The sequence below is a fragment of the Scatophagus argus genome, chromosome 21, assembly GCF_020382885.2.
Source record: "Scatophagus argus isolate fScaArg1 chromosome 21, fScaArg1.pri, whole genome shotgun sequence".
Classification (NCBI taxonomy): domain Eukaryota; kingdom Metazoa; phylum Chordata; class Actinopteri; family Scatophagidae; genus Scatophagus; species Scatophagus argus.
The window spans coordinates 16,260,598-16,275,697 of record NC_058513.1 but is presented as its reverse complement, the minus strand read 5'-3'; the positions used below and the strand labels follow the sequence as shown (position 1 = coordinate 16,275,697).

Genomic DNA, 15,100 nt, shown 5'->3' with positions numbered 1-15,100 from the left:
GTTCTCTGGATTGCACTTTGTTTGATTCATTAACCACTGAATATGACAAGGACTGCCTCAAGACACTGTCTATTAGCAGATTAGAGTGGGCTTTTGTTGTATTTTTATTATTAATTTTCTTGGGATTTACTGTGCTTCAGTAGAGTAACATGCTAGATTCACACATATGATCTGAATAAGTGCAGGATGTTGAAAGTCCGTCTTGAGGTTTGTCATTGTAACCAGTGAGGCTGGCGGTGACACGGTTAAATCTCCTCAGAGGCTGGCGTCTCTGCTGCCAGACCTCGCCAGCTGACGGAGCAAGGTGACCTTAACTCGCAGAGCGTGCAGTTAATTGCCTTTCATACTCTCGTGCTCCCGCTCCCTGAATAGACACGATGCTCCAAGTTCAATCCAATCCTCGTTCCCTCGTGCAACATTTAAGGTCAGGCCCCGCACAAGTCGAGGTTCGTCGTACACGCAGCAGATAAGAGATCCATGTAGGTTTGTTGGTGTGGGGGTCCAGCCCCTGTAAACATGACAGTGAAGCGGTTCCCCGTCCATGACGAGGATCAGAGGGCAGCGGTGCCTGACAAAATGTTGTTTGTTTGTTTTTTTTTTTCTCCCCATCGCACAAACACGCTCTTAGCAGGCTAGAGGCCATGTGCTCTGGTGGACAGTGTGTTGACTGGTTTACAGATGTCTTTATTTTATAATTCAACCTCAACCCCTGAGCTGAGTGTAAGGCAGCCTACACGCTCTGCCCAGTTCTTATACACCCTTACACTCTGATGCAATCAAGTACAACAGCTCTGCCATATTCTACCTTTACAAATCTCGGTAAAGGTAGAATATGACCAAGGTTTGTGTTTTATGTGTTAGTTCACCTTAACGTTTATTACTGATGTCATACTTGGTGGTGGTGTTGTACTGGAATGCATCGTATTGACATGTGTTTATAATATGAGCAAAACATTTGACTTAGCTCAATGGAGTGGAGTCCAGTTCAAACAGGTTGATTTTTGTGGTTTTGAAAGTGAAATGTCTCATTTGGATGGCTTGTCATGAAGCGTCGTGCAAATATTCGTGTTGCCCTCAGGTTATGAATTGTAATAACTTCGACGATCCTTTTCATCTACCGCCTGTCATCAGGTCAAAATTTTAATTTGTCCGGCACTTTGTGTTATGACCAAATACCCACAAAACTAGTGACACCGTCAGCCTCAGCTGTACATGGTGTTCGGTGCTAATTAGCAATTAGCATGCTAACATGAGCATTTAGCTCACAGAGCTGCTAGCATGGCCTCGAGTCTGATCGTTTATAAAACAAAGATGTCCCAACGTTCACTGCTCTCTACTAAAAATGATTCAGCAAAAATGACTGCATGTGTTTAGTTCTTGTTTCAAGCAGAGCACTCGCCTCGATGTGGCTCACACACACACACACACACACACACACACACACACACACACACACACACACACACATTCACATAACTGGCAGTGGAGCCATGATGTCCTGACTATTGGGAACAATCGGGGATCAGTGTCTCACTCAAGGACGCATTGACATGTGGACAGGAGGACCCGAAGATCAAACCACCAACCCCACGATTAATTGCCGTCTCAGTCTGTCTTCTGTGCCGGCTGTCAACAGATAATTGACAGATTAATCAATAAGAAAAATAATTGTTAGCTGCAGCTCTCCTCCCAGCTGTGCGTGCGTGTGTGTGTGTATTAGCTTAGTGTGTCCTTCCTGTCTTCTTCCTGCAGATTAAACCAGACTACATTTAACCTTGAGCGCCACTTCACCCCTCCTCCTCTCTGTCCGTGTTCACCCCTGGCGTTAACCTGAACTCATCCGCAGCACCGCTAAGGAGAGACATCCGTGCTTTTGAAAAACACCCCCCCCCCTCGTTTTTCTCCTGCGCCTCCGCGTTTTCGCCGATGCTGCATGCGTGTCTCGTATGCGTGAGGGTGCATCTGTGGGCGTGTGCAGCAGCAGATTAGACGCAGCGGAGTGTTTTGCTTTTGCCGTCTCTTGTCTCCCAACCTGAGCCGATAAAGATGAAGGGTCACTGCAGGGTGCCAAAACAGTGCACCGGAATATTTATGAGTGTGTGTGTGTGTGGCGATTATGAGGAAAATAAGCATCAAAATCAGCCTGTCAGTGAGGGTAAGATTGTATGTATCAACAAATCATGGTGGTTTTTTGTTAGTTTTTCTTTTTTTTAAGATTCCACCCGGATTATGACACCCATTAAAAGTTGCATTCGTGTCAAAACTTGTCCCGCAACATGTTTAGGAGCTAAGAAGTGCATTACACGCCCACACGCGTGTACCTTGGGACTGCACAGAATCTGGTTTTGGAAAAGCCACTCCTTTCTCTTTTTCAAAAGGGGAAATGACCGTTTTCCTGCGTTTCGATGTTCCGACTGACCACCCTGACGTGCATCAGCCCCCCAGTATTTGTTTTTTCTTCCAATAACTCTTGAGCTACAGTAATTTGAAACTATTTTAACATTACTGAAAAGAACTCCTGTGGTTGAACATGTTTGAAATGAAAATGAAATGAAAATGTACTTTTTTTAAGTGTATTGTCTCATCTAATCTGTGAAACCTGCATTATGTTTTCTGGAAATGTCACAAATTATTAGTTATTAAGATGTGTGTGTGTTTGTGTGTGTGTGTGTGTGTGTGTGTGTGTGTGTGTGTGTGTGTGGGAGAGTGAGTCCTTTTTGAAGGAATGACTATATGAAGCCGGGGGGGCAGCAGCATTGAAGTGACATTTTCCTCTCTATATGAGTCGGATATGAAAATTCAAACATTGTACTTTGCCATTTCCACCCGTGTGTACTAAATGTGTGTGTGTGTTCATCTGTCCCAGGGCCAGAACCAGAGGATAAGTCCGTGCTCCACCCTGACCAGCAGCACTGCCTCACCCCCTGCAGGCAGCCCCTGCTCCACCCTCCCCCCTGCCATGCCTGGCCAGGCCGGCAACAAGGACTGTGCCTACGGTTCTGTCACCAGTCCCACCTCAACCCTGGAGAGCAGGGACAGCGGGATCATTGGTGAGAGGCAGTGGTTTTTCATCAGCTCTGTTTATGGCATCTAAAATATATAAATAAAGTTAAAAATATATTGTTTTATCGTGAATAAAAGACAAGTAATTTCTGCAAGCATTACTCAAACAGGAGCGCTTAGTGTCTGTGCTGTGGTGCTTTAGTGTGTCGTTGCAGCTGCAGAGCAGTTGATGTGGAACTGAGTCAAACTAAAGTACAGCGCCGTGGGTCATGCAAATGAAAAGCACGTCACCCAGTGCAAAGATGTGGGTCACATTCTGGACAGCAGTGGAGGTCGGCAGTCACACAGATGATGCGTCTTTCACGGAAAAAGTCATTGTTGATTTTATTCTGTTTGTGGATAAACTGTGGATTTATCTCTCAAAACTCTCAAACGACAAAGGCGGATCACACGCAGTCAAAAGCATATCCGGCAAAGTAAATTTAGAAAGCAAATAAAGGTGTGTTTCAAAACAAACAAAAAATAAAAGGTACAGACAGGTTGTTGGTCTGGGACACCTGACAGTCAGTCGGGGCACACCTGAGGTCGTGGCTTTGCTCCTATAGCCGACGTTCACGCTGATCTCCACTGCACCTCAAAATGTGGACCGAAAATCTTCACTGTACAGTTTCCTGTCATGCTGTAGTGCTTTTTTCTGTCAGAAGCAGTCTGTACTCCCACTGCGGGACGATTCAGGGACCCGCGTCATGTTGCCGTCAGCTGCGGCATTCTTGTATTGTTAGCAAGGAAACAGAACGGATAAAACTCTGACTGACGTGAAGCGTTTAGTGTCTAAACTGGTGCCAACGTTGTCACCGTGCGTCAGTGGTTGAACACCTGTGGTTTGATGAGGGAGGCATTACATAAGCCAAACCCAGCTTGACAAAGGGTTTTCAATAACACGATGTTGTTTCGTTCTGTCGCAGCCACGCTGACCAGCTATTCCGAGAACATGGAGCGAGGCGGCAAATATGGCGAGGGCTCCCGGGGAAACCTGAAGCTGTGGCAGTCCCAGAAATCAGGCATGGACTCTTTCCTGTACAGGGTGGATGAAAACATGACCGCCTCCACCTACAGCCTCAACAAAATCCCCGAGCGCAACCTGGAGAGCATGTCCTCCCACTCCGCCCACTCCATCCCTCTGTACCTCATGCCCCGCCCTAACTCTGTGGCCGGTGAGTCCCTTCTTCCCTCCCTTTCTCCCACTGTGAAAGCAGAAAAGGAGGCAGCAGTTTGTCCGAGGAGCCAGAAGTACAAGTGCCTGAGCGTGCAGTATGTAAATTATGTGAAAGTAGGCGGGTTTGGATTAAACTGCTGGTTCTGATTCAGTGCTCCCTCTTCACTCCTTTCAAGCTTCCTTCCTTTCCTTGCTCGTTTCCTTCTGTGCTTCTTCCCTTTAAACTCTTTGAGTATCCTTAAATCCTTTTTTTCCCCCTTTCATCTCACAGGTTATTTGCCGTGATATTATGATCAGATTTTACCCATAAATTTCACACATTTTTTTGTAAATTATTGGGATGTCAGCCGGCAGTTCAGGAGGGGAAGACTTAACCTGCAAACTTTTCATGTAAGCAGATATTCTGTGAATTAGCACACATTTCTCCCACAAATCTGGGATGAATCAGCCTAAACTTCCTACAACCTGAGCTCGGTCTTGTTGAGAGCTAACTTATGCTTTGATTTGATTCAATTTGTTGCAATTGTTGCAACATTTTTTGATCATAAAGGGAGGAAACAACACTTGTTTGTTGCTGAAATTTCTGGTTTCTGCAAATCCGCAGTGGTGTTTTGTTAAACTCTCGCAGCCCTCTGGTGTGGATTGAAACCCACAGCATAGAATAATAGATTCTTGTTAACCCCCCCCCCCCAAAAAAAAACAGCTTTAGCAGAAAAAGACGAGAAGAAGAAGAAGAAGCAGAACATACTGCGGCTGGAAGAATATCACATGGGAAAACTGGCATTTGTGTCGCTGGCAGAGGTCTCATTGATGTGTGTTTCTTATTGTAGGCCACAGCCGCCTCAAAAACACTGCCAGAAGCAACAGTAAATATATCAGGGAAAAGATGTCAGTTTCATAACGCTGAGACAGTCCTAATGGGCCTGATTGTATTATTGTTCTCATCATCAGAGAGGCTGTTGAAGACGATGAGCTCTATTATGCGTTTCTCTCACTCCCACAGGAAAACGTGTGTGCGTGTGTGTGTGTGCGTGTGTGTACTGTATCCCACTAAACAGTGTAATGTGCCTGACAAGGCGCGCCGCTGCAGCTCTGACCCGCTCTTTATGCTGGTCATGTTCTGCTGTTTGACACTGCCGTCTGTCTGGCAGCACAGCGACTCTTGCCGGGGCTTACAGATTCGCTCTCATGATCTCGATCTCGTCTCCGCCCCTCAATGTCCGGACCAGCGAGACTGGAGACGGCTTTAAAGACGCGCTCACGAGCTGCAGATGATGCAACGAATAAAGTAAGGAGAGAGCGAAGCGGTGAGAGATCGGTGTTTCTGAAGGCACCTGGGTTTGTCGGGAACGTGAATTCTGTGTCGAGAGGAGAGGGGAGATGCATACATGTGGAAGAGGAACGGCAGAGAGTTTCATAATCTCTCTCTCTCTCTCTCTCCCTCTCTTCTCCACAAAGAATTATTAGATGATGTAGGGATGGGAGGCGAGCACCGGCAGAGGATTGGCTCGGCTCACGCAGCAGTGGAACATCAAAGCCCCAGGCATTAACCGTTTCTATCCCCCAGAGTGACAGAGAGAGACTCGCTTTGATGTGTGGAGGACGAGGCAGAGAGATACTGAGCGAGAGCAGGAGGAGACTGGGCAGGCAAACCAGCAGGGAGGGAGGGGGGAGGGAGGGGGGAGGCTGCTTTATTACCTAATGAAGGCAGTGCGTTGGTAGAGCTTAGGATGGATATGGAGGACGGAGTAACCAAGAACGAGTATTAAATTTCTCCCTTCATGGTGCTAATGCTGCTCACTCGAGAGGAGCAGAGTTGATCGGAATTTCTAAAAATTATTTTTCAGAGTTATTAAGGAAGGACAAGAAGAGCCAAAGTGTAACTTGCTCATTCATTACCTAAAAATGGAAATTAAAGGGCCATTAGAGTGAGTCAGTATTGCAATTCTCTAAGGCTGGGCGAACAAAGGAATGGCTGCTGATGGCGCGGCTGAGATCTTATGACTTGTAGTCTCTAACAGGCCTGTGAGCCATGTGAGCAGAAGCCACGTTGTGCGTTCAAAATCACCATGACAGTATGGCTTGCGATAAATAAACAGGGATTGAAGTTCCTGTGTTGGCTCTTCTCTCCTTCCTCAGCCACAGCAGCTGTCGCCCAGTTTACACAAATGAATCTGAAGGTGGCCGATGGTTGGCTGAAGCTTCGTCCGATTGGCCGAATGGTGTGAATGAGTGGCCCGTGTATCCAGGGCTGCATCTGATTGGTCAAATGCTGCTGAACGTTTGACCAATCAGTGTGTGTGTTTTAGCAATTTGTATTCTTTAACGCCAAGCTAAGATAATCCTGATTTTCTCCAGCTTTTCACAGCCACATCACACAGTTTATATAACCGTGATCATTTGCATCGTGTTGTGTGATGTACATGGGGGTTATACACATTATGCAGCTGTTTTCACCGGCTGAGAACGACGAGTAAACTGATCTGGACCTCCCACACACCCTGCTGGTAGTTCAGCTTTTTCGGACCTCCAGTGGTTTAAGGTGAATTAACAGCAACTAATAAGAGGTGAAATGAAAATAAATCCAGTTTGTGAAGTCAACTTCTGATAAATTCCATCAGAATTCGTCCTACACGGGTTTTGTACATTAACTCGGATTGGATTCACCCAAATAAAAATAAGACAATTCTAACCTAAGTGCTTTTCGGCCGTTTTATTTGTCCAGGTTTTGAGATGTTCGTTTGAGATGTGAAAGTACTTTGCGGTGCTCACATGAATGGAAGGAAAATTCACCTCTGGATAATCCCTGATTATCTCACTGTGACTGGCTGTCGCAGCGACTGGTTCTTCTGTAGAGTTCCAGCTTTAAGAGCTTTCAACAAACAAAACCAAACTTTATAATTTGTTGATACCACAAGAGGAAAGTTGCATGAATTGTCCTTTTGAAATTGTCAAGGTGGAAGATCTTTCTGCACCAGCTTATGTAACCACGTGGGGAGGGCGTAAAAGACACTCAGCAAATTCACTCTGTGCGCTCTAAATTCACTAAATTAAGATAACAGCTCGGCCGAGATAACGTTTTTCAATTTCAGGGGCGGACAAGTGTCATTGATTTCCATTTTATCCTGGTTTCCTTTTTGTCCCTGACCCAACCTCAGCTTATATACTCTGTGTAATACCCGGAAATATTATTGTTTAAGTACCAGGACCTTCATTATTTATCATCTGCAGTCATCTCTGTGGGGAGATGAGAGCCGAACAGTGAGGCCACCTCATATCTGAGTCGGCTCCTCGGCTGATACTGCAACTGGCTCTGGATGGCGGCCCAGCTGGTCTGTGTGTGTGTGTGTGTGTGTGTGTGTGTGTGCATTCACGCAGTCAGTCAGTCAGTCTTTGTAACAGGAAGTGTCTGATGTGGCTGTCATTGCCCAAAGCAGCCGAGCTCTCCGCTGCACAGTTACACTTTCACTCGCCTTCTTCTTCTTCTTAGCCTCGCTCTTCCGTACTGTTTTCCTTTCCTCTTTATTTCCTTTGACTATGTGTGCAGTCTAAGCGCATTGGCTCAGGAACTGTGAATGTGATCCCCAGCAGCCTGCTGCATTGCAGATATGATGATGATGAGCACACAGATTTGAGTCCTCACATTCGAACGCAGTTGAAAGAGAAGGGAAAGAAACGGAGCCTTTTCAGACCGGTAGCCCTGAGTCATTCTTCCTTGGTTTAGCAGCAGATTAATGCCTCAACTGTCTCCACTTTTAGCCCAGTTGGATGACCAGCAGCACCCCGCCCCCCCCATACCCATCAGGGCCAAGCCTCCAGCATTCTCAGCTGCCATTTTCCCTCCATTTTGGGAAACCCATGTGGCTCATTTTTGGGTCCACGGCTGGTGTGACTCTGTGGCTGTCAGTAACACACACACACACTGCCAGTACACATGCTCAGTACTTCACCGAGCTTAACTCCAGTGGCACAGAAACCACTCTTTGAACCAACGGCTGGACAAACTTGGTGCTGAGGTGCTGCGGAGAGGCTCGGAGGGATTACTGTGCCTTACTTTTTGGAGTGACTGCAGAGAGACAGAGGATACCGTTAAGGAGGAACATGAATTGCCAGTCGCACCTTTCCCCAACTCATTGAATTTGACTTGGGACTTCAGCACCTCAGAGTATTTCAGGTACAATGTCAGAGAACAGGTGTTCCCAGCTCTGATAAGGATCGATTCATCTGATTGCAAAGATGGCTCTCATTTTTGTGGTCCAGCTCTGTCAGTCACGGTGACATTGTACTCATCGAGTTATTTGTTGATGTCTGGGAATTCTCTGAAAAATTCAGATGGGACAGCAAACACAAACAGCTGATCAGACATCCAGGTTAGCTGAATTCATCTTAAGAGAAAACAGTAGTAGATGGTTGAGTTATTATTCAAGCTGTTTATTGGAAATGCAAAACACACCTTACAGGTCAAAAACCTTGTGGTTTTCCTGAGTCATGAAGGATTAGTACCAACAACTGAGGTGCACTCACTTTTCATTTACCCCCAAATAAAACAGTTCCAATAGTCTGGCTAAGCTGTTGGCTCCTTTACAAGCTGTTCAATCAGCGCCTCATTGATTACAGTGTTTTCATAACACTTTTCATAAACTACAAAATTCACATCCAAATTGAACTAATCTGGCAATACAAACTACTAGCTTGTGATTAATTTCGTGTCTCTAATATTCTGTCCTCCACCTCCTTACTGCTGCGTTTGTTCTAACCAAATATCCTGTCAGTGCATTTATTGGCTTATCTCAAATGGACAAACTAACTGACCCCTGTCCGCCATCTTCTGGGTGGTTCAGTCCTGTTCCAGTTTCCCCGTCTTTGACTGCCCTCGTCTCTAACTGAGTCGTGGCGGGTCCAGGTGTGACGAAGGAGCGGCTTACTCACACTGACGGCATCTGATCTCGTTTAACATTCGCTTGTTGGCCCTGGAGACACGGCGTGGTGTGAACAATCAGCAGCCAGCGTCAGACGGCGCTCACTCCATGAATAAGACATTTGTCTGCTGAGCTAATTAATCCTGAGAGGGGCCGGATGGCATCTGCCTCCGTGCCGCGTGACAGACACCGAGAGGAGGGAATTTTAGGACAGAACCACGTAGGGCCGGCTCGCTCTTTGCTGTAGGAGTTAGCAAGCATGAGAGCGGGAACCTGACAAGTGCCTCCGGACACGAACTGGTGCCACCCACTTATGCATGTGTGCCTGTCTGTTGTGGGTTTGTTTACTGTCAGTGTCTCTCAATGTATATGTACTCTGCTTTTTTTTCTTTCATTGACATTTTCTTCTCTTCCTTTCTCTCTCTCTTTGTCTGCCTCTCTGAATCACACTCACTCACACACACACACACACACACACAACAGCTACCAGTTCAGCCCACCTGGAGGACCTGGCGTACCTGGATGAGCAGAGACACACTCCGTTACGCACCTCGCTGCGCATGCCCAGACAGAGCACCACCTGCGGGCCGGGTCGCTCCGGGCAGGACCTGAGAGGTGAGCAACGAGGCGGGTGGGAGAGGACACACAACACACACACACACACACACACACAGAACCTGATTACCCCACATGTCCGCAGGAAGCTCCTGTTTGAAAAGATGCACGTGCAACAAGGATGTAAAGACGATGATGCAGTCAAAAGAGATGGGAGGCGTCCTTGGAAACGAGTGCTTATGATGCTTGCTGATGGTTGTAGGAACTTTGACTGCTTGTCATTTGGTTCTCTCTGTTTATCCCGTTTCCTCTTTGACTCTACTTTCTTTGAGGCAGAAATGCCAAAAGAAATCTAAAATATAAAGATGTCAGTAGTTTTAAGAGAATTTTTCTGTTAAAATAGGCTAATATTACAATTTCTTCTTATCATTATTATTAAGTACTTTTGCCTTGATTGAACAGCAGACAGTAGAGGACTGACAGGAGATGAGAGTGGAGACAGAAAAGGAGGATTACATGCAACAAGTCCACAGCTAAACTTGAACTGGGGATATTCCAATTGCGTGGTCGTCATCTTAAACCCGTAATTACCAGTTTATCCGTGGCTCACCGCAACAAAATGCAACAACACACGGAAAACATAAAGCACTTTCCCCACAAGTGATGCTGCACTGCGACTGCTGGCTGTGGACACGAGAACTGTAGTGTGTTCCCACACGGAGGTCGTTTGCAGGTGAAAAGCTGTGCAAACCAAACAAGTCAAAGCATTTAAACATCACTTGCTTTCACTTTTGACCTTACAAGTGCTGTTTTCTGCCATTAGCCTCACATCAGACGCCGTGCAAAGCACACAACAGGACACTGTGTTCTGTCTTTCATCCGCAACAACAACTCAAGGCAGCTGAGCATCGCAAGGCAAAGCTGCACGACAAGCGAATTATTTTTAAAACTCTAAGGAAAGTCGCTGACGGTTCTGATTTGCAGTTTGTAATGCGTTTCAGATGCTAATGTGTGCACATGTGCCTGCGCTCCTGTAACAGAGTGTTGATGCTGCTGCGCTGTTGGTGGTGGACGCAGGAGGTTGTCAGCTGTTGTGTCCTCGTGGTCGCGTGTGAGACGGCGGAGTGAGAGAGACCGGAGGAGCGAGCAAAGAGCGTTTTGTCAGGTTGTGTCACCACAAAGCTAAAATTTGTCTGAGTGCTTAACATCCGCGGTCAGAGTGCGCTCCACTGCACACTGCTCAAGTCTCGGTCTCCGTGATCGAGCAAATCTCCTCTGCCTCTTCACCAAATGGCCTTATGTCACAGCAGTATGTGTCCCCTCGCCCTTCTTCCTCTGTCACTTAGCCGGTAATGAGCACCGTAATGGCAGCCCTCTGCCATCCGAGCGAACACAAATATGCGTCCCTGTGTGTTTTAAACACCTGTTAAGACCCCACTTAGCGGAGAGTGCGCTCGGCTGAGCTGCGATGTGATTCCCTTGCCCGCCCGAGGCCAGAGAGAGAGTGTCGGACAGACAGAGGAAAGTGGGGACAGAGACGGAGAAAGAGAAGAGGATAGAGAGGAGCCATTTGCTCTCAAAGCTTCACTGTTACTGCCAGAGCCACTTGTTTCAACCTTCCTCCTCTGAGGGCAGCCAAGTGTGTTTACATGCCAGCCGACCGCGTCCTAGCATGCGTTGTGCCTCCTTGGATTAGCGTCAGAGCCTCCCTGAGTGCACTGCTCCTGCCGTTTCAACCAGGAGAGACTGAGGCTGAGACAGGGGGACACGGGATGTGGAGGCAAGCAACTTGTAGAACAGGGCTTTTCCCTGCAGGTGACACGAGGACAAATCTGAAATGCTTTTATTCCTGAAATTTAGGCTGACAGACTTATAGGTGGGGAATCACTGAATACAGGATTAGTTGGTGACTTGATGAGCTGAGCTGAGAGGCTCGTTGTCTGTTTTGCCTGAGAGATCGTTGGATGCAGACGTGCAGATGAACTGAGAAAGCGAAGGCTGCTGGTTATCCGTCGATCAGGTGGTAACCAGCTGACAGATGCAGCTTTGTCTCTCTCTCGGTTGGCTTCGACGAAGCTTCTCTTGATGCCGACCATCGGGGGCCCGAGCTGTGCTGCTGTTTTGAGGAGAGTGAGTCAGACTGTAATGGACCTTCTTGTGCTCCTGCCTGCCTACCTCGAAGATTTGCCACCCACCTTATCTATTCACCGCGAACTCACTCACATAACTGTACACTGCACACACGTTTTCTCCCTCGTTTATCTTTACTTTTCCTCTCTTTGTCTTTGTCGCTCTCTGCCTCCCCTCCCCTCCTTCCCCTCCCTCCCTCCCTCCCTCACAGTCTTTCTACCTCTCCTCACATATACAAAATAAGCCTTGTGTTAGTAGCCTCCAGGAGGTTTTATTACTCCCTTATAGACTCCCTGACAGGAGGCGCAACTTGAATAATAAGTCTTAGAAATTCAGGTGAGCACTGTAAGGCTGCTGGTACTGAGTGTATTTCTTATTGTCAGCAAGTCCCATAAAACTAGCACAAAGTCAAGCCGCCATCTGTTCAAAGCCTGACGTAGTGCCACAGATCTCCACTGGTATTGATGAACCTGGGCATTGAGTCTTTTATCTCGACTCAGGCCAACACACACCGTCCTGCTGCCGTAAATACTCGCTAGAGCACCAAATTAGTATTAATCCACAGCTGAAAACGGCTCCCAGCAAAGGCACCATTTAGATCTATCTGTGTTTTGGACAGTTTGGATGTCAGAGAGTACGAAAACACAGGCTAACGTGTTGGTTTTCATGAGATTTAATAGCAACAAGGACCCTGTAGATTAATGGCAGCCTTGATGAACATCAGTTGAAAGAAGGAGCTGCAGGTCTGCATGAATCTGAATTTCTGCACTGTTTACAGTAAACATTTATTTACGGCAAACACAGACTCCCCTATTGCTGTCTTAGCTTAGCAAGTTAGATAACAACTCTAGATCTGATGACAGAGCACGAACATGTTTGCAACAAAACAAGTGACAGTGACGAGCTTCACATGATGATTTAGCCTTTATCTGCGGCTCCGTTTGACACCACTGCCTTCATCTGTTTTCTGTAATCTTACTCTGAATAGTTGAGATGTGATACGTAGGTCTGTCTTTGTGCAGCTTATATAACATATTGACATGATTTGTCCTCGTTGCTTGGCTGGAAGACATAAAATAAATCAGCGAATGGTACGTTTTAAGTGTCAGTTAGCAGCCAAATGGAGGTTTGAGAGCACATTTTCTGAAGAAATGCATACATTCAGGTTCACGGTGTCAATCTGGGCTTCCTGTGCAAATTACATGAGATAAATTATCTAAGATCCTGTTGTTTATGCTGGCTGTAGCTCTGCATCCACTCTTTGAAGAAAATGCCGTAATTTTAACCGTACGTCTGAAAAACCAGACAGCAGAGGACGCCGGCGGGACAAAATCACACGTCCGCAAACCCCCACATCAGCCATGAGAAAAGTTTTTCACCTGACCTGAGATAACCCACCACCACACTCCCCAGACCCCTCACACCTCAACGAGCTGATCATCGAAACCGCAACTCTTCCTCTTCCTCCACCTCTTCACCCTCCTCTTCTCCTCCTTCTCTCCTCCACTTCCCATCCTCTCTTCCCTTCCTCCTCTGCTTCTTATCTTCCTCCTCCTCCTCCTCCTCTTCCTCTTTTTATTTTTTTTCAAGGCTGTTCAGCCACCGTGAGTCATCCTCACCTGGTGAATAATTAAAACGTCTGAGACTCTCGCTCCGTCTGGCCGTGGTGGGTTGGTGGTAGATGAGGAGGAGGAGGAGGAGGGGGAGGAGGAGGAGGGGAGGGAGGTGGAGTGATACCTTGCTCAACATCGCCTGAGGGGGAGTGTTATGGGCAGGATTATGAGCAACTGCTATCCATCCATCCATCCCTCACACTCATTTGCTTTCACCGTCCTGGAAACAACTCCCTCGGCCCCCGTTCACAACATGGCTGCCATGTTTTTTTTCCTGGAAAACCTGACACAGTGGAGCAGTAGTGGCTGCACGACTTACTGTGCACAAAGCGGCGTAATCGTTTCTGCCATTTGGAGGACGGTGCCCAATAGTGCGAGGGTGTGTTTAGTAATTCCATGAGGACGGCAGGAGCTTTACAGGCACGTTTGGCATTCAGTCACCCTCAAGATAATTGGATTAGCGCCACTTAAAACAGAGTAGCTGTGGGTATTTAGCCTCTTACTTCAGTGGCTTATGGTATTGTAAATGGCAGATTTTCGGAGTTTTTGCATTTCCCATCACCAGCGTTGCATCAGGTCCATTTTTCCCCCCACTGGAAGAACATGACATCAGTTGGTGAATTATAGACGTAATAGAATTGTCCCTCTGTCTTTCTGACTGTGTGTGTCTGTTGAGTTAGCATTAAAATAATCTGACCGGGGAATATGGATGAATACGTCTGTTATTACATCAGGATGCAGCTGGCACAAAACTGCAGTAAAACGCAACGCTGGCCATACTCAGATTTTCACCCACTGTCTGTTTGTACTTTTTGCTTATTGTATAAGTAGGAACATGCTCAGCCTGATCATCTCATTTCTTTTCATTTGAGATTATAATTAGCGTTCCGAGGGAGAAAAACAAAAGTTATGCTTGAAGCAGCACTTTTGAGCTCTGTGTGGAAAAAGAATACATTAAGAGTAATATCCGCTTATTATGTTATGTACTCCTAATCGGCACAGAAGACATACAGCTCTAATGCAGCACTCACAGCCTCCCTGCTCTCCGATGCATTTTGCAGTGCCGTACCTGCACGCAGTATAGAAATTTGTGCAGACACAAGAGAATTCTGCAGGCTCTCACCATCTTGTTTGAGCAGTCTAATGTTCGATACAGGTTTCCTACGGCTCTGACTCACAGTGTGCTTATTGCTAATATGCTGCAGAGTGTGAAATGAACTGCTGCACTGTCTGTCATCTGACCAGCAGCTATTGCTCACTGCACACTGAATCTGATCAAATTTAACCGCAACGAAGGAGCCAAAAGAAGGACTGAGGTGAAAATCAGATTTTAATGTTTGTCTGAGGCTTTTCTGTAATAACTCTCCTTTTGGGACCCGTCGTGTACCGAGGGTTATTACTTTATGCTAATATGGGGCTAACATTAGCAGCCTGTAACACCCAGAGAGCAGTCTGTGGAGATGAGTTTGGAGTCTCCCATCCCAGGGTCAATTTACTACCAGGAGCGGATTCACTTATTTTTAATTACTGATTGAGCATCCGTGGCACAGTGGAACCAATTAAGCTGCATTTCCACCCAAAGTATCCAGAACTTTGAGCTCCAGGAACTACTTTACAAGGAACTAAAAGGGTCCTTCAACAAATCTGCCAAGATTAGGCAAATT

At 46.6% G+C, this 15,100-nt stretch overlaps 1 protein-coding gene across 19 annotated transcripts in view; it reads left to right on the top strand.

Annotated features, from left to right (window-relative positions):
* Window positions 1-15,100, top strand: part of tanc2b (tetratricopeptide repeat, ankyrin repeat and coiled-coil containing 2b) — a 126,957-nt gene that overhangs the window by 91,812 nt on the left and 20,045 nt on the right. For 18 of the 19 annotated variants that reach the window (XM_046378297.1, XM_046378316.1, XM_046378300.1 and 15 more), the window contains 3 exons: window positions 2,867-3,050; window positions 3,969-4,217; window positions 9,622-9,753. In XM_046378297.1, coding sequence (XP_046234253.1) covers window positions 2,867-3,050; window positions 3,969-4,217; window positions 9,622-9,753 — 565 coding nt within the window. The remainder of the gene's footprint in view (window positions 1-2,866; window positions 3,051-3,968; window positions 4,218-9,621; window positions 9,754-15,100) is intronic. The other variant, XM_046378307.1, reaches the window with a different exon arrangement.